The sequence below is a fragment of the Ochotona curzoniae genome, unplaced genomic scaffold, assembly GCF_017591425.1.
Source record: "Ochotona curzoniae isolate NIBS_2020 unplaced genomic scaffold, NIBS_Ocur_1.0 scaffold_2453, whole genome shotgun sequence".
In the NCBI taxonomy this organism is placed as follows: domain Eukaryota; kingdom Metazoa; phylum Chordata; class Mammalia; order Lagomorpha; family Ochotonidae; genus Ochotona; species Ochotona curzoniae.
The window spans coordinates 20,249,051-20,268,292 of NW_024467094.1; the positions used below are offsets into that span (position 1 = coordinate 20,249,051).

The 19,242-nt window shown below is 36.7% G+C and overlaps 1 protein-coding gene across 7 annotated transcripts in view; it reads left to right on the forward strand.

Annotated features, from left to right (window-relative positions):
• Positions 1-19,242, forward strand: part of BCAS3 (BCAS3 microtubule associated cell migration factor) — a 532,941-nt gene that overhangs the window by 267,687 nt on the left and 246,012 nt on the right. For all 7 annotated transcript variants that reach the window (XM_041000469.1, XM_041000472.1, XM_041000471.1 and 4 more), the window contains one exon: positions 1,219-1,316. In XM_041000469.1, coding sequence (XP_040856403.1) covers positions 1,219-1,316 — 98 coding nt within the window. The remainder of the gene's footprint in view (positions 1-1,218; positions 1,317-19,242) is intronic.

The window sequence follows — 19,242 nt, forward strand, 5'->3', positions numbered from 1 at the left end:
TGGATTCATTACTGCCAAGATGCAATGGGTGTCTCATCACTGGTTTAGAAACATAAGCATGAGGATTGGAATATTGGGTAGTACTCCATAACAGTCATACGTTTGTATTTCAGTATTTTCAGTTTCAAGTACTACATCAACTGTTTATCTTGTAGCTCTCTTCTATTTCTTTCTTTGCCATAGCAAACAAATATCCATTCAAACTGTGCTTTTAGTAGCTGCTCCCTGTCTACAGTTTCTACTTGGCATTTCAGGTTTTTATGATATATTCAATATTACTTATCAACTTCTTATTCTCCACAAATACCATTGATGAACTCTACCCCTTACACAATTCATGCACATCAAGAAATGCTGCATTTATCATCCTCAGCCACAAATCCAAGATTCTAGTGTGTTCTAGTCCTGAGCTTAAAGGATACTTCTTTTCTTCTTTCTATATCCATATCCTGTTACAATCATCCCTCAGCACCCATGGGGGATTAATCCTAGGATCCATTTGGATACCAACATCCAGAGATGCACAGATCCTTTCCAATCATAGATACTTGAAGGTTGATAGTATTTATTATGAAGGAGTTAGAGACTTGCCATTTGTACTTTTGTCATCATGGTATAGTTTGAAATTACAGGTAGTAATTTTCCATTTTATGAAGGTTCTGTTTGTTTCTTATTTCTGATGGTAATTTTATGCAGGTAATTCTATTAGTTAGTAATGATCCTGTCTAATACCCCTATAGCCACAACACAGCTTTGCTATCCTGTGCTTATTGTCATATATAAAGTAATTTTCATTATTAATTTGTAGGGAACATTTTCAAAATTTCATCTTATATGATGCTGCCTTTTATGGAACTGAGTACTGGCTATGATACCATTTATGAATTTGAAGATTCTTAGACTGCCTCAAATATGTCCTCAAATAACACTGTCATTACACTTGTTTTATTCCACTAAATTAGCATTACCTTTCATCCTCTTACTTAAAAAAATCTCCTGAGTAATACTAAAAGGTAAGTAAGAAGGGTCTAAGATGGAAAATATATATATTTGTAGTACTTTGGCTGTGTGTAGTATTTAGGGAGTTCAACTCCCAGTTTATTTTAAAATGAATGGTTTTTAATGGATTGGGCTATTCTAATATGCCTGATTTAAGGTCTGGAGTAGTATGTGACAGTTGTGATGCCAGTAACATATGTGAATTAAATTGCATTGCAGGATCCAACCCGTCCGCTCTGACCCAGTCAGCATGCCAGGGTCATCCCGTCCAGTTTCTGATCGAAGGGGAATTTCCACAGTGATTGATGCTGCCTCAGGTAGAAAGCCATCTCCAAAATATTTACTGACTAGTTATTGGTGTTCTTCAGTTATTTTTCTTGTATGGATAGAGAGAATAATCTGTATTCGTCTTCTTCATCTGTGTTGTGTGTGTGTGTATTTAATACAGTAATATGCATTTATTTGTTGCTAAACACGGCCATTGATTTTACCTTCTTAAGATAGGGAAATGATGTGGTGGAGTTGGCACTTGATTAGATGTAATAATGAACACAATATTGAAGGCTACAGAGTTGATGACTGCTTTGCCTTTGATCATTAAAATGTGGAGAAGCAACCTTGACAGAGAACGTAAATACAATGTATGGATTCAATTTACTCAACCTGTTGAGTATCAAAGTGTCTGATCCGTGGAAGCAAAGAGTCCAAATGCTGTGACTTGAATGGTTTTATTATTTAAAGCATGAAGTTTAGAAATTCATTAACTTAGCTCTGTTCTATCTATTATATTTATTAATTTTCTATCCCTGGAACTCAGCTATGAATATGTACTGTTAGTACCTGGTAGGAGAGCCTTTGTAAGTGATGGCTGCTATTTTAGTACTGGAAAAAGCTTTTTCAGAGAGGCCTGCTAAATAATGGGTCTGTTGGTAATAATATATTTCCTCATCTCTAAAACAAGTGATCAAGAATATAAAGACAGTGATGCGTTCCGTTATTGTTCAGCTGGGAAACATCAGAAGATAGCACAGATCAGGATTTCATTCCAAAAAGTCTCTCACAAGTAGACTTATTAAATACTCGGCATTAGTCAAACAGTTGAGTCAGGATTTTAATCTATAACAATTTCAAAATCCCTAGAGACTGCTTGATTTGATTGAGGCTTAAACTGTGAAAGAAAATGGAAACAAACACAGATTTGTGAAGGTCGCTTTTCAAAGACCATAGCTTCTGTTTCTGGCTCTGTCTCTGGTTGTATTTTAAATTTACAAGTTAATGGGTTTTCTTTGGTTTCTGAATATTTGATCAGTGTATTGTCCCTTGTGTCCATTGAGCTGCTCACATTCGGAGATTATGCCTTAATTCTTAAGGTAGACTTTTCTTTGGACAACTCACACCTGTTTCTCTGCTTTGACTTGTCAGTCATGTTTTGTTTCCTGGAAATAAGCACAGAAACATATAGTCTCTATTCCTGTTTCCCTGCATTGAGTAAGATACTGAGATAGGTAACTTAAACAATAAATCAGCAATCTCAGCCTGAAAATTTTGCTGGTCTGTAATGCTAGTTTAAAATTGTGAATCTTAGAAATGCTTTGTGTTTTAACCTGAAGTCTTTTATTTAAGATTGCAATCACAGGCCTTGTTGAGTTTTTTAAAAAACTACCACAATATTGACATTAGATTGACAAGTGAACAGCAACTGGGAGAACCTGTTGCCAAAGAAGTTGCCGTGTGCTTTTAAAAGCTGATGTGTTCAGTATTCTACTCTGGATTGAACAGTTTTAGCTCTATTTAAATTTGTCTTATGCAACCTAAAGGAATTTCACTGAATTGTTGTGTCCTGTTTTGTTTTATCTATTGCAGAGATTTTAAGTTTATGTTTGGATAAAAAATTAGACATTTACCTGAATTTCTACCAGGGCTAGGCTGTGTGGCTCTGAGTGTCTGTCTGAGTATCTATCACTTGAAGAGGGAAAGGATTGAGGGCCAAAGCTATAATTACACTTCTAGGTCACTTTTCATTGTGCAAGGCCAGGAATTCTTACTGAAAGGCAGTTAGAGTAATGAAAAATGGGTGCATGGGTGCTGTTCCCTCTGACTTTCGAGCTGAAGAAGCCTCAATGGAGATTAGTAATTAAACTTTCAATTAAAATATATTTAACAAATAAACATTCTATCCATATAAAACAGGAAGTAAATGTCTTCAGCTAAAACTTCAGTGATTTCTGTCATTTCTGAATGAGATTATATGAGATTATATGTTCAATACATTTTTTAAGTGAATAATGTTTTGATATGGAGCCTCTAATAGGTCTTGAGTTTTTAAAAGAATTATTTTTCTACTGATATTTTACAAGATAAGACTCTAAATGATTTGTGTTCTCTATGGAAAAATGTTCATGGGAAAATTCCATTTCAGATTCTCCAATTTAAAAAAAAATCTAATAAATTTTTATAATTGCTCCTGAATCAGGAAGTCCATCTCCGATTATGACCCACATATTGGAGTTAGATGCATATTAGGAAGAAGCTATCTAGATGTTTGGTTGCCTGTTGTTTAGAGATATCCAGTGTGGTGCCTTCTGTATTAGGTTTAAACTTCAGGTTTTTATTCATTTTCATACATTTTTTGTTGTTGCTGTGTCACATATTATAACTGCCCATCTGTTTTAGTGACAGTTTTGCTGTATTAAACTTGATGTTTGTATAATAATCTTTTATGTAATTACTTTCTGGAGTTTAGAACTCTCAGATCTAGGCTGAAAACCTTCGTGAGGGTCCTCATCAAAAACTAGCAGACCCAGAGTCCTGATGTCTGAGGCATGTCTCATATCTGAAGGAAAAGATGTATTCACTTTGTGCATTTGTGTTATCCAGGTCCCATACACAGTGAGGGCTGGCATTCCCCATCTCGTGCAGTCTCACCCTCATGCTAATCCCATTCAGAAACACTTTACTCAGAATAATAACCTTCTTGATTTCATGATATTCTTAAATCCCATCAAGTTGGCAAAATTAACCATTGTGTTTTTTGCATTTCAAGAGAGGAAATGTTGATTTTTTTTACAATTAAAACACTAAATAATTTGTAATATATTAGAGAATTTATTGATTTATTAATTTTAGGAGATATTCTCTGAACAACTAATTTTTCTAATACATCAAAATTATTTTTATAGATGAAATCACAACTGCTTTCATTTTATTAATTTTATAATAATCATGTTTAACATTTGACATATCAGCCCTTTAAAAGCAAATAGTACTGGAGCCCAGCGCAGTGGCCTAGTGGCTAAAGTCCTCACCTTGAGTGCATGGGGATCCATTTGTATGCCAGTTCTAATCCTGGCAGTTCCACTTCCCATCCAGCTCCCTGCTTGTGGCCTGGGAAAGCAGTTGAGGACAGCCCAAAGCCTTGGGACCCTGCATCTATGTGGGAGACCTGGAGGAGATTCCTGGCTCCTGGCTTTGGATTGGTGTAGCACCGGCCGTTGCAGTCACTTGGCGAGTGAATCATTGGATGGGAGATCTTCCTCTCTGTCTCTCCTACTCTCTGTATATCAGACTTTGCAATACAAATATAATAAATCTTTTTTTTAAAAAAAGCAGTTCTTTTTTGACCATTTTTCATTTTATCTTACCCTCACATCCATGCTTAGGGGACATTCTTAGGTTTCCTTTTAACTTGTACAGATTGTTCTGATGCATGGCAGCAGGGGGGACTATTTCTAAGGATTATGAGGGACTTGAAACAGTTCATGGAAAGTGGAATTAAAAGATAAGTTTATCTTAATGCAGAAATGTTTGAAATACAAGCATAGTTTTTCATGACACATTTTTCTCTTGACTTAAGAATTACTAATTTAAAAGGCTGAACCTCTAAGGGAGAGGTAGAAAAAGCTATCGTACATCCTCTGGGTCATTCCCAGATGAACGTAATGACCAGGGTTTTGACAGATAAGGCTAGAATCCCAGTGTCCTCAATGTTTCCCACCCGGAGGCAGGGACCCAAGCACTTGTATCATCTTGTCCTGCTATCCTGGGCACATAGGCAGGGAGCTGAATTGGAAGTGGAGCAGCTAAGATGTGATCCTAAATTCATACATGATGCTAGAACTCTGGCACCAAACTTATATTTTAATTTTATTTCCCATGAACTTTCTAAAGTATCCTTGAATCTGCAGTTGCTTTCTAATCTAAAGCCATCCAACTTGGTCATTGTGTCAGAGACACAGAGATGCTGGCAGTAAGATTCTCTAAGAGATGCCATTCATCCTACTGTGGTGTGGCCAGGTTGATCTGTGATCTTAAAACTAGGTTTGAGTGACAAAAGTTATAATCATGATCTTAAACTTTGCTGAAACCTTCAACAGATGATTTTTATGCTGAGACATTTTTTGGCATCTGTGAAAAGGTTTCCTATTCAATATTTTCTTCTACATTTTTCGGAAATGATATGATTAATTTATTTTCAGAAATAGTTCTCTAGAATGAAGGATATAAAATGCTTTAGAAATATTGTGTTATTTCTCTCAGTAAATGATGTGATTTTCAATTAATAAAGTTCCAAATAAGCTTGGTGGTTATAAAGTGACCAAAAAACTCTGGCATATACCTTGAGCCTGTGTGGAATCAGTAAGAGGATTAAGGATGGAGTAAAATTAAAAGAAGGCTCAGACTTTACCTGTGAATAATCCCTTAGGGGAAAAATATTCAAGCTTAGATATTTAGACTGGCTTTTCTACTAGAAACCAGGAAGAGTGTGCATTAAATCCATTTAATCTTCACATTACCGACTATCTGTAAAAAATCAGAAGTCACCTATATGGATTTAAGATGTAAGGAAAAAACTTGATTTGTCCGAAGGAAAAAGGCTCCATCACATCCATCATGTTATAATGTAAGTATTCATCTGATTTTTGTTTCTAACATTTATAGGATGGTGGAAGATCATGCTAGGTTAACAATTTGAAAAAATTTAGCTCAGAACAATTAAGGAAGAAAAAGAGATTGCCCCATTTGAAGATGAAGAGTTGGCAAACAGAAGTAGAAATTGTTAGAAATGTTTCTTCTGATGACACAATGCTTCTTTAAATAAATTTTTGTGTCCTCTGAAACATTGCCTATGTTATTTTCCATTGTAAGCACAAGGTCTGTGACGTGACTAAGTCTTTCCTTTGAGTTTGGAGAAGGAATTGTGGGGGAATTCCCTCACTGTTGTTTGATTGGGATACCACAAATTATTGTGGGACTTTCTGAGCAACAGACCCAACTTTTCCCTTTGCCTTTGTTACTTACATCCCTCCTTCAGAGCTGAGCTGTTTATGTCATCTGTTGCCTGAGATTGTACTGGCTAGGGGACAGCACTGGGGAGTAGTATTAGAAATTGTTTAAGTCTGAGCCGGGAATTCCATTTGTCTTAGTGACGTAAGTGTCAAACTGTTAGTGCCACACTATTTTAAATTGTGCCCAAGAGCTTCAAAGGCTTATGTTTATAGGTGCCACAACCAGAGCCCCTCTCCATCGAATAGTCCTTCCAGTGGATGGTGAAAGACTGGCCTAGGATTTCACCCAAACCAGTAGTCTCATGTTCCCCTGGATGTGGTTCAGACGTGTTATAGAAAAGCTAAAGCAAATAAAGTGTAAACAATTGTTCCAGAGGAAAATCTTGTTCTGGAAGCTTGTTATAATGGAAAGAGTAATGGCCACTGAGATGTCTCTTTGGTGCAAGTCTCAGTTCTTCCTTAACTGTTTAGCAAAATGCTTCAAAGTCCAGTGCTTTCTTCCATAAAATGAGAGAATTGAACTAGGTTCTTTCTGAAGTCTTTTCCTTCTTGAAATATTGATGAGTCTGTAACTTGGATCACCTGTAAAGATACTTTTTAAGATTACGATATAGTTTACAGCAAAAATATACATTAATCATATAACTCAGTAAAATTTTATGCCCATATAATCATCATTTTTATCAAGATATAGACTATTTCCATCAATCCAGAAAGTTCCCTAATATACCTTTCAGTTAATACTACCTCTGACTTAGAGTTAACCACTTCTTATCATCTAAAGTAGCTTTGCTTATATTGAATGTCATATAATTGGAATCATTCCATTTATTTTTTTATAACTGATTTTTTTTTACTCAGCTTAGTAATGGTGAGATTCATCCAGATGTTACATATATCACTACATTTTTAGCATTACAGCACAGTAGTCCTTTATGTGAATATGTCACAGTTTATGTACCCAATATCCTGTTGCTTACAGCTTTGCAGGAGTTATCCATAAAGTTACTATAAACATTAGTATAGATCTCTCTCTTAAAAAAACATTTACACACATTTCCTTTGAAATGCTAGTAATAGCTAGTAATGAAATTGTTTGGTCCTAAGGTTAACTTGACCAGGAAGTGCAAAACATATACTAAAATGACTATGCCATCTTGCATTAAAACAAAATGAAATAAAATAAAACAAACAAAAAAAGAAACAAAAAAACCCTTCATTTATTTACAAGAGAGAGAAAGAGAGAGAGAGAGACTGATTCAACTCCAAATTGCCATAATGGCCAGAGATGTGCCAGGCCAAGGCTAGGAGCCTGAAAATGGAACACTATCCACTGGTTCACTTCCCAAGCACCTGCACCAGCCAGATTTGAGTCAGTCTGAAGCCAGGAACCAGGAACTTCTTCTGGGCCTCCCATGCAGGTCCAGGGTCCCAGGGCTTTAGGCCGTCCTCTACTGCGTTCCTAGGCCACAAGCAGGGAATTAGATAAGAAGTGAAGCAGCCAGGACCTGAACCAGCACCCATATGGGATCCTTGAATTTGCAAGGTAAAAATTTTAGCCACTGAGCCATCGCACTGCACCTTTTTTCATTTTCTTAATGGTTTATTTTGATAAACAAAGGTCCAGTTATCACCCTTCACCTTTTAAAAAATGTTTTGTGCATCGCACAAAGTTTTTTCCCTTCAATTGTGAATGGTGATTTTTCTCCAGAACTTTTCTTCAGAGCTTAATTGATCTAAAGTCAGGAGCCAAGAGCTTCTTCAGGGTCTCCCACATGGGTGAAGGATCCCAAGGCTTTGGGCCATGCTCAGTTGCTTTCCCAGACAACAAACAGGCAGCTGGATGGGAAATGGAGCAATGGAATATCAACTGGCACCCATATGGGATCCTGGTGCATGCAAGGCGAGGACTTCAGCCATTAGGCTACCATGCCAGGCCCCAATTGTGTAGTTTTTATTTTTATGTTAAGGACTGTGATCCTTTTTAAATTATTTTCTTAATTCAAATCATTTTTTTAAAAAAATATTTTATTTGAAATGCGTAGTGAGACAGAGAGGGAAAGAGAGACAAAGAGAGACAGGGAGAGAGAAATCTCCCATCTGCTGGTTCATTACTAAAATTGTTGCAGGAACCAATGCCATGCCTTGCTGAACTCAGGAGTCCAGAGCTTTTTCCATGTCTTCTATGTGGGTGCAGTACTCCAAGAACCTGGGTCATCTGCTGCTGCTTTCCCAAGTGTATTAGCAAGGAGCTGAACTGGAAGTGGAGCGGCTGAATCTTGAATCAGCAGTGCCCATATGGGGTGTCTGCATCACAGATAGTGGCTTAATGTGTTACATCTCAATGCTGGCCCCCTCAAATTAATTTTTGTTTTACATCAAGGATGAAGATGTACATATGATCAGCACTATCCATTGAAAAGATATGCCTTTCTCTCACTTGCATTGATACCTATTTCTGTATGTTTTATTTTATAGCTTGTACCTATTTGAAAGTAAAGATAGAGAGCCCCCATTCATCATTTCACTCTTAAAGGGCTCACAGAACTAAAGCAAAGTTAGGAGCTGGATCACAATTGAGATCTGCCATTTTGTGGCAGGAACCCCATTGCTGGGCTTATCAACACTGCCTCTCAGGGTTTACACTGGTAGGAAGCTAGAGCCAGTAATCAGAATTGAGAATAGAACTTAGACCCTCTGATGCAGGATGTGAGCATCCCAACCACTAGACTGAAAGCATACTCCTGATTTCTTCCTCACAAACGGTATTGTTTGCATTTCGATACATTGATTTATGTGGATTTCATTGTACCAATATTATAGTTTACTATTTACTTTAGTTTTTAAATTAAGTTTTGAAACCTAGTGCTTGAATGCTTCTACCTTTTTTTTTCCTTTGGGTCTATGGGCTGTTTGAGGTTTCTTGCATTTCTTTACATATGCATCTGTACAAATGTAGTAATAGTTCTCCCAAAATATGGTTGACAGAACCCTGGGAATGCCCAGTAAACTCTCAAGTGGTTCATGAAGTCAAAACTTTTAAAAATAATTGTAAGTCATGATTTTCCTTTCTTAATGTTGAGTTCTTATGCATCATTCCTATAGCTTATTTCTATTATTTGATATTTTTAAAAAGTTAACATACATAGCATGTTTTCAGCATTTTTATCACACCTCACAGTGGTTTTTTTTGCATGCTTAACTTGCATCTAGAAATATTTCTAAGAATTTTACTTTCTAGTCTCTTGACCAAATATTTTTTTAAGATATTAAGTGGAGCAGCCGGGACATGAACTGCTGCTCGTATGAGACCCCGGGATGTGCAAAGTGAGGATTTAACCATTGATGCATTGCACAGGGCCCTGACCAAATATTTTTAAAGATTAATTTGGAGCTCAATAATGTATTTAGAGCCAATTCTCTGCCCTGTGGTGCCAGCATCTTGTGTGGGTATCCCAGCTGCTCTATATCCAATCCAGCTTTCTGCTTGTGACCTGGGAAAACAGTGGAGGATGATTCAAGCTCCTGGCTCCTGGCTTTGGATCAGCTCAATTCCAGCTGAAGTTCAGAGCTCTCTCTCTCTCTCTCTCTCTCTCTCTCTCTCTCTCTCTCTCTCTCTCACACACACACACACACACACACACACACACAAATTCTTGGTCCATTGCTTCAGTGGTTACAGTGGCAATGGGCTGGGCCAAGCCGAAGCCGGGAACCAAGAACTTTTTCCATGTCTCTCATGTGGGTGACATAGGTGCAATCTTAAGGAATCTTTTGCTGCTTTTCCAGTTGCATTAGCATGGAGCTGGATTGAAAGTGGAGCACCCTGGGTATGAATTGGTACCCATGCGTGATGCTGGCAGTACAGGTGATGGCTTGTCTTAGCCTACTGAACTACACCATTGGCTCCCCAGAAACTTCATAAATTTATTTATTCTATTTGAGTCCCTTGGATTTAGTACTGTTTAATTAGGTCATCTGTTAGTAAAGTGGTTTTCCTTATTTGCTCGAGATGCAGAAAAGGAGAGAGAGCATAGAAGAGAATGATAAATATCTCTCATCCACTTGTTCATTTCCCAAATGCCCTGCTGAGGCTTGGCCAAATCAAAGCTGGTAACTTGAAATGTAATCCAGTTCCTCCACACTGGTTTCAGGAACCCATTAACATACACCATCAACACTGGAACCTGTAGTCAAAGACAGTGTTTGGAATCAAACCCAAATAATCAGCGTGGATTGTAGTTGTTTTAACTGTTGGGGTCAACTAGTGCTTGCAGTGAGTGACTTTTAATAACCAACTATGTGTCTTTATTTTTAAGTTCATGTTAGGATAATGGTTTGGAGTTGTGTTAAAAGTAAAGTTTAAAAACTGATGGCTCCATTTTTTAGATTCCTTGGCAGTATAAGAGTCCTGTCTCTGAATAATCAAGAACAGTTAGTATATTTACCATTATATAAAGGAATAAAATGTGGTAATCCATTATACATTTATAAACAGTGACGTGCCCCACACTCTGCTGTATATGTTCACATGTGCTATCTCATCTAATCCTATTTAAATAGAATCATATGTCCAATTCAGAAAGAGTCAAAGAATAGGTTTTAAGACACCTAACTGCTGGTACTTTGAATGACTTTAAGTGCATTATGGTGACACCTCAGATAAGTCCAAACCTCTTTTTATCCTGCCTTGTTAAATATTCATGCCAAAACACTGTATGCTGAAATGAGCCGTGTGGGAGTTGAAGAGAATCAACTATTCAGGTGGTGAAAATGTGTGAATGCAGCTGGCAGATGAAGTTCCAGTATGATGAATTCCCAGCTTGTCCTTATTGCTTCAGGCAACAACTGACAGGCCCGACTGGTCATTGGCTTTCTATTTCTGGCATTGATAGGACTGAAAATTCTTAGTGTCACAGATACTTAAAAGCTATCCCTGTTAGAGTGAATACAAACAGTGCTGGAGGGTCCTTCTTGCATAGAGATGTAATCAATATGGTCTGGAGTTCTTGACCTGAACCTGTAATTATTTGGATATTGTGAAAGCAGCCTATTGTCACAGAAAATGCTTATATTCAGAAGATTAGGGTGACATCCACAGTGTGGAGAAAAATAAATGCTTTGTGTGGTTTTCTATTTTTCACAGTATTTAAGAGACCTTCATAGTAATCACAGCACAAAAAAGAGGTATCAGAGGATTACAGCATTGTATTTTTGTGGCTTTTGGTACATGTCAACCTTGATGTGGTCTTAATATCTTGCTAAATTTGTGACTTTAATGTTATACGTTTTGTGATTGTGTTTTTTTCTAATAGCAAAGTAGAATTTATTTTTTACTGACCTGTATGCCTAGATTTGAAATCAGGCTTTAAATGGAACACATTTGGGTTTGAGTGTTTATTGCCCACAGTGATCAGTTGAGAAAAGGAATTGGATAAGCAGATTTTAGGGTATTCATAATCTGTGGGCAGCAATGAGGTGATGACCCTGGTACAATTTAGGTCTTTATAACTGTACCTATGAGTTTGGGTTTGTTGTGAATAGGATTCTTTTGCTGCATAATATTAGTAAAAGCATTAAGGCATGAAATACCTTAACAATGGTATGTATCCTGTTTACTCTATCACTGTTCTACCACACATCTGAATTCACCTTTACTGGATTACCCTGCACATGAGATTCTTTCTAAAAAGGTGAAAAATAACGCCTTGGATTACCCCATATACATAGGATTCCTTGGAATACAGGTGAAATATAATGCCTTGTTGTCAGTTGTTCCTTGAGAACAAGGTCTTTGTATCAGATGCCTGTACATGGTATTGATTTTTCACTGAGAAAATGATTAATATTTGTTTTATTCTAAGTTTATGATAAAGTGTAAGTCCTTAAATATATTATGAATTGAATAAAAGTTTCTAAATACTGTTTCTCCATTTCGTCGGTTAAACCGGGAAAACACATTCTTGACTTCTTTGTTAGGGATGTCCTTAGGTTGTGATAATATTCTAGTGTTTGGTCCTATTGATAAAGTAGGCAATTCATTGAAATATTTTGCAGAATATTTCGAAGTGTCTTTATGTTATCCTTTAAAAGCGGTGTTATGTTTAAGCAGACTGTTTGTCCTCCGTGGTAGCTTTTACTTATGGCAGATAGTGAAAAAAAAAAAGAATTATGGTCCTTAATTCATTTCTTCTTGAATTTTTAGGCTTATCATAAAAATGCTTGGTTTATGGTGGACTTTATGGTTAATTCTTTATAAAGCAATAACTATAACCAATTTGTGCCTCTTGGGATCTGTTGTCAATTGAGACTGACAAACATGAACTGGACACAGTAGACATGTTTTTGTCTCCTGAATCTTAACAGGAGAACTTCCCAACATAACAAGTTAGGGGCATATGGAGACATCTTTTAAGTTAGTCCAGTTTGGGCATAAAATATTACATGTTTATGTAGTTTTCAATTGAAGACAGTTTCCGTTCTTCAGAAGGGAGCTGTTTCACCTTTTTCTTTGGGTGATTAGGGCACAGAACCCTTTGACATTCTGCTCTTGGGCTGCCTTTTTCTTTTCCTGTACAAAAAAAACAAAAACAAAAACAAAAACTGTACCCATGAATGAATACATCTGAGTAGAGCTTTTGTTACTAAGGGTGGGACGCATTCTTAAGCCAGAGAAAGCTTACTATGGTGCCTGAATCCTTTTCTTGGTCTTGAAGCCTGTTCTTAATCTTACTGTATTCACATCCTACTCTTGTCAAATTAACTACTTTTGCTTTGCTCTTATACTTGTACTATTGTATTTGTTACCTCTTAATTGAGTTGAGCATCATTTTCCGTTCCAGACTTGATCTCATCTTTATGCCCCGCCCCCACCCAGAGCTCCCTAAATGATTCTGATACATGATAGGCATTCAATAAATAAAAATAACATTTAAGCTATGTTTTTACACTTGACTGTAATCAGTGTTTACCTGCTAGAAGGGAAACTGAGTGGTTGGCTATGGAACAAAAAACTAAGAAGGAAATAATATCTTTACTATAGAATATAAACATGAATTATCTGTGCAAATCATAAAGAAAACTTTGTTTTTGACACCTAACATTTCTCAGAATTGTTTTTTACAAATGGGTAAATAAAAGTTGAGGGGTGTTAACAATAAGCTGGCTCATCACATAGCAGATAAGTATAAAGCAGTGTGTAAATCTGAAACCTTCACTCTTTTCTGCACTTGGAATGGTACCTCATTTAAGATAACCTAACTTGATTTTGTTCATATAATCACCATTCTGTATGTGACCTAGCTATTTTCTGTACATATTCTTTCTGCATGTACTATGGCCATCACAGGTGTCACAAAGTATATTATCTCTACTCTTAAAGACATCTGCATTTTAAGAGGTAATTGACAAAATCTGTTTGATAAAGTTTGGGTGTTGGAAGACTAATATATTCATGGCTCACCAGGATATCCTTGCAAGCAAAAAAGAGACTCTTTTTTGTTTGTTTGTTTGTTTCTGTAGTTAATAGTTGTTTTCGGCTAGGAAAGCCACTGTCAATCATGCAGTATCTTATTCAGTTGAAATAGTATTTTCTCCAAAGAGTGATGATTGCCCAAAGTCACATCTAATTTCATTTGTTTGTGCCTAAATGCAAACTTAAAGAATACTAAAACTTGAAACTCACAGTTAGCTCTATATGAAAGATTTGGGATTAAGGGGGTATTGTAGTTTCCTTAAAATAGTGTTAATTGCCTTTAAACAGTTTAAAGCTTAAAATAAACCTAAAATGTACTGATTCTAAATGATCCTGACACCTTTATCTTCAGTCATGAAATAACTTGAGTGAGGATTCCCAATGGACCATTGTTCACTACAATATTTATTACTGTAAGGATCTAAGAGCTCTTAGACACTTAAACTTATAAGGGCTCTTCAAATTTCATCCCCCTGACTTGTGTTTTCACATATTATAATTATTCTGGTTTGTTAGCTATATAGTATATTCAGAAATGTGTCCCATCTCAATTGTAGAATATGTAATAATATTGGCTTTTCAGTAAAGTTAAAGGAGTAACGTGGATTTAAATTAAACCAGAAAGGTGAATGTATTTTCCTTTTCTGCCTTTTCCAGTGTATCCTTGGGGTACTACAGAGTGGTAGCTAAGTTTTGCTGTCTGTTATACTCATATGATCAAAATACTAATATACTGAAACAGTCAAGCATGATAGCTTTGTCAGCTCTCAATCTCGATGGTATAATTTTCACTGTAGTTTGCTTGATGCAAATCATTTTAAGAATAAAAAAAGAAATAGAAAAATAACTTCCTGAGTATAGTGCCATTGTAACTTACAAAAATAGTAATAAAAAAATAAGTAGAAATGGGTGTGCTTCATGTTTAAGAGACTGGTAGAGACACCTCCAACCCACAGCAAAATACCAGTGCTTGAAACTGGGCTCTAAACTTGATACCTGGCTCAAACTCTTAATTTCATATTCCTGCTAGTGTAGTGGTGGGATGTAGTATTGTCTGGGTACCTGCCACCTGTGCAAGAGACCTGAAAGAGCTCCTGGCCACTGCAGTCATTTGGAGAGGGCAACTATAGGAAAGAAACGGTTTATTCCTCTCTGTGTCTCAAAGAAGTATATATGCTTTTAAATTAGAATTTTTTTCAGTTATGGTGATGAAAAATAATCTAAAATGATTCAATTTTTGTTTACATGCTTATGAATAAAACCTGGGCTGAATAAATAGGGCTAAAAAACCTGGGCTGAATAAATAGGGCTGAAAACCTGGACTGAATAAACCTTAGGCTGGTTTAATCTTGTAAAGTTACACAAATATAATTAAGTAGATTATTTAACATCTTTGCTTAAATCTTCAGAGATTCCGCCACCTATGTTTCTAAGTTGTATATTAAATGATTTATAATGAAGTAGTGGTGGTTTTAGGTAGCACTTGTTTCATAGTACAGTGAGCTAAGAATTTCACATGTGTAATAAAGTCTCATGAGATTAAGGTATTTTTATAACTGAGATGAAAGAGAAATTATTATTATAACTGCTTCAGAGAAATTAAATATAATATGCTACCTTCTGTGTCATTTTATTACTTGTACTATATAGGATTTTATAGATAAGTGTTTTAAAATAAAAATACCTTAGAATGCATAGGTATGTAGTGGAAGTTCCTGATTCTTGTGGTCAAATATAGTTTTGATTTCTATTTTTTGGTTTTTGTTTGTTTGTTTGTTTGCTTAGTGGTTTAAGCCATAGCTTAGGTGGATAACAAGGACTCATTCAGTGTTGGTTCTGTCCTTCATACCTTCTTTATCCAGTAATTCTAATTGCTTTTGCTAGGTTCAACTCTTTTTTTCCCTTTTTGTTTGCACTATACATTGTGTTGTATGTACTCATCTTTAAATTTTTAAATTTGTTCTCATTTTTATTTGAAAGCCAGAGAGACATAGACAAAGATCTATTCTCTGGATCATATGCCTAAAACCACCAGAGCTGGGCTAAGCAAAGGCCTAGAGCTTAATACTTTATCCAGGCCTGTGGTTTCTTGGGAACCAAGTACTGGAGCTATCATCCTGTACCTACACATGGTGTGTGATAGCAGGAAGCTCATTTGGAAGTAGAGAAGCTAACATTCCAGTAATGGAAGATGGTTATCCCAAGCAGTGACCTAACCTCAGCACAATACCTACCCCATTGTTTATTCCTTCTGACTGTTCTATGGAAATAGGCAATACTATTATCCTTATTCTGTAGAAAAATGGATTTAAAGTTTCAGTAGATCCCATGTTATCTGATTCCAGAATCTGTGTTCATAACTACCATGGACTTTGATATGACGATGTGTTCCTGTAACAACAGATTAGATTCTGACTTTTCGGTCAAGAATGCAAATCTTAGGAATCATATTACTCTCTACTCCAATATCCAGTTCTTCCATTATTAGTTTATGCCAGTATATTTCTTATGTTTAATTCTCTGTTGGCTCCAGTAGTAGTTTCACTGTAAGAGATGTTCTAACACCCTCTGATTCTGAAATCTTTGGTTCTGTATCACTGGATATAGCTTTCATAATCCTTAAAGCAATAAATATTTCTGACTGTTGGTTAATAAAGAATATGTTCACTTTTTAATTCTTTTTTTCCTTTAAACAATCTTTTTTATTTATTTGAGAAAGAGAGACAACTAGAGACCTTCCATTTGCTAGGTCATTGCCCAAATGGCTGCAACAGACAAAGTCAGGATCCAAGAGCTTCTTCTGGGTCATTTGAGATCAGGGACCTAGTGTCCTGGGCTATCTTCTGCTGCTTTCTCAGGCACATTAGCAGGAGCTGGATCAGTAGTAGAGCATTTGGGACATGAACTGGCACCCGTATGGGATGCTGCTGTCACAGGTTTATCGGCTATGCCTCAATTCTAGCTATCACTTTTTTTAAAAAAATTCTGCATCTCCAGGAACTCCTACAAAACTCACCATTTTATGTGATTTTCAGTGTGGACTAAGGAAGGGGAATTAAGTCCCCAGATTTTCTGCCTTTTAAAAAAAACTCAAAATACACTGTTCATATGGACTTGAACTGAATCACATCTGTTTTTATACCTAAGTACATTTTGCTCAACTCAAAACAGGTGAAGAGATGAAGCCATTTGAAAGAGCAGATCACTTTCATGAATGTGTCAGAAGGGACTCTTGCATTTGCTTTTGGCTCTTGATTTATCCCTGTCTCTCTTTCACGCTTGTTTCCTTATCTCTCTCTCACTTCAAGACGCCTTTTCTTATTTGATACACAACCTTACCTCAGAAGGAGGCTCGTGCAAGGATGCTGAATATGTAGATATTTTTATTACAGTCCCTGCATACATGAAAGATTTTGACTTAACTGTGAAACGCTATTTTGGTATAAATTTAGCTGATTGTTTTTAACCCCGGGTGAGACTTTGCTTTGGGATCCTGAAAGTGTTAGGATGTGACCACCCTCCACTTTCGCTTGTTCAAGTTTGACATTAGTGGTTTTCAGTTCTTGTTGGCCATTCTTTAAACTGAAGCTTTATAGCCTATTAGAGCACATTGTGGATTTTTTCTTATGATACATTGGAAAAGAAGCAAAAACTTCTCTGTTACAAATGGTTTCATTTACTAAAATGACCATTTCGCTTGGGAAGTTTTGTCTTTTCTCTAGAAATTCTAGGATTTAGGTAGGCTTGGTGTCCTCTCTCCTATTACACCTCACACCGACTCACACTCCTCTAAATGGAGATGCTGAGAACTGTAATCCAATTCTGTAACAGGAAAGACATTAACCTGGGAATACCCAAGATAACATTTTTTGCTTTCATTTTGAAGAAAAGTTGTTTTTTTAACTGGGACCATAGAATGTTTTCATTTTGTGTAACAATAAAGCTGTTTGAAGAGAAAACAAAGAGATACCTCAAGGTTGCTTTAATGTCTGTTTCATCATGTAGCACAGGATAAATAAAATGCAACATCTGTAAGTTGTGCTTGAGGCAACCTTGGAGAACTGATCTCTGTGTCTCAAATATGCATTTACTCTCATAGTTCATCACTTATCGGGCCAAACAGTATTATTCTTTCCTTAGGATTTGTGTTAGTGCTTTGAGCACCAAGTAGATATTAACATGTTATCTTGTGAAAGAGTCACTGCATTGCCCTCACCTGCTTCATTAAAGGACTTTATTACAAGCATTGCCATTTTCACAGTGTATCTCAAGACTTTAAAGAAATGTTTTCCTTCTCCTTATGTTTTGTTTGCCATAGCGCCTTTGCTCAAACCTGAAGCAGAAATTCTTAATATAAACCCAGTTAGCTTAAGTTTCTGTTGGTTCCTCAAGTAACCATTGCTCCCTCCACTCCCCAAAATAAATGATGTCCTGTTTGTCCTTTTCAAGGGAACCAGCTTCTGCTGGAAAGCTAGCTATAGGGAGGAGACACTTAGCATAGCAGTTAAGGTACCTGTGTCTCACATCGGGATAGATGGATTCAGTTCCCAGCTCTGCCTCCTGTCTCCATCTGCTTGTCAGTTATGGGCAGTTGGAAGATGATCCATCAGTTAAGATTCTTCCTCCATGCTTCCTTCCTCTTCTTTCTTCCTCTCCTTCTTTTCATTCCTCTCACTCTCTCTCTCTCTCTCTCTCCCCTTTCTCTCTCTCTCCCTCTCACACAAATAAATAAATAAATCGCTCAGTACTGAAATTGGGAGAAGTGGTGAAGCTTTTTACGATCTCAGGGTGTGTCAGAGGACTTCAAGATGTTCACAGAACATTGAATTCAATCTAAGGTTTATTTTGAAACAAACTTTTAAAAATACATACATAGTAATTTTTTTCTTCCTAATTTCTTTTTTCAAAATTTGTTTTATTTATTGGAGAGAGAGACAGAGACAAGGAGAACTTCTCATCCCAAATATTTAGGCTAGGATACCCCAAACCTAGGAGCCAGAACCCTAGTCCTGGTCTCCTACATGAGTGGCAAGTATCTAAGTTCTTGAGCCATTCCCTAACATGCCCATAAGCAGGAAGCTGGAGGCAGGAGTAAAGCTGAGACTTGAGCCCAGGAACATTGTCCAATATGGATTTCTAGCATCCAGTCAGCACCTTGCCTGCTAGGATGAATGCCTATCCTAGTTTTTTAATCAGATGTGTTTTCCATGAACTTTATAAAGTACCCTCGTATATATTATAATACACGCATTAGGTTCCTTCCTGAGGTTCCATCCTACTGTTGGCTCAGCTGTGACTTTTAATGGAACCATATCTCCCCTTCATCTCTTCTCTTCCTTTCCTTTTTATGAGACTGAAAAGCAAATTGGGTGCTATTTCAATTTTCTTTACTTAACGTTTATTGAAAACTACCCTGCCACAGGGCATGGCACTTTGGAAAACTGTCTTGTGCCAATCCAGTTTTCCACCCAGGTGGTTTACCCC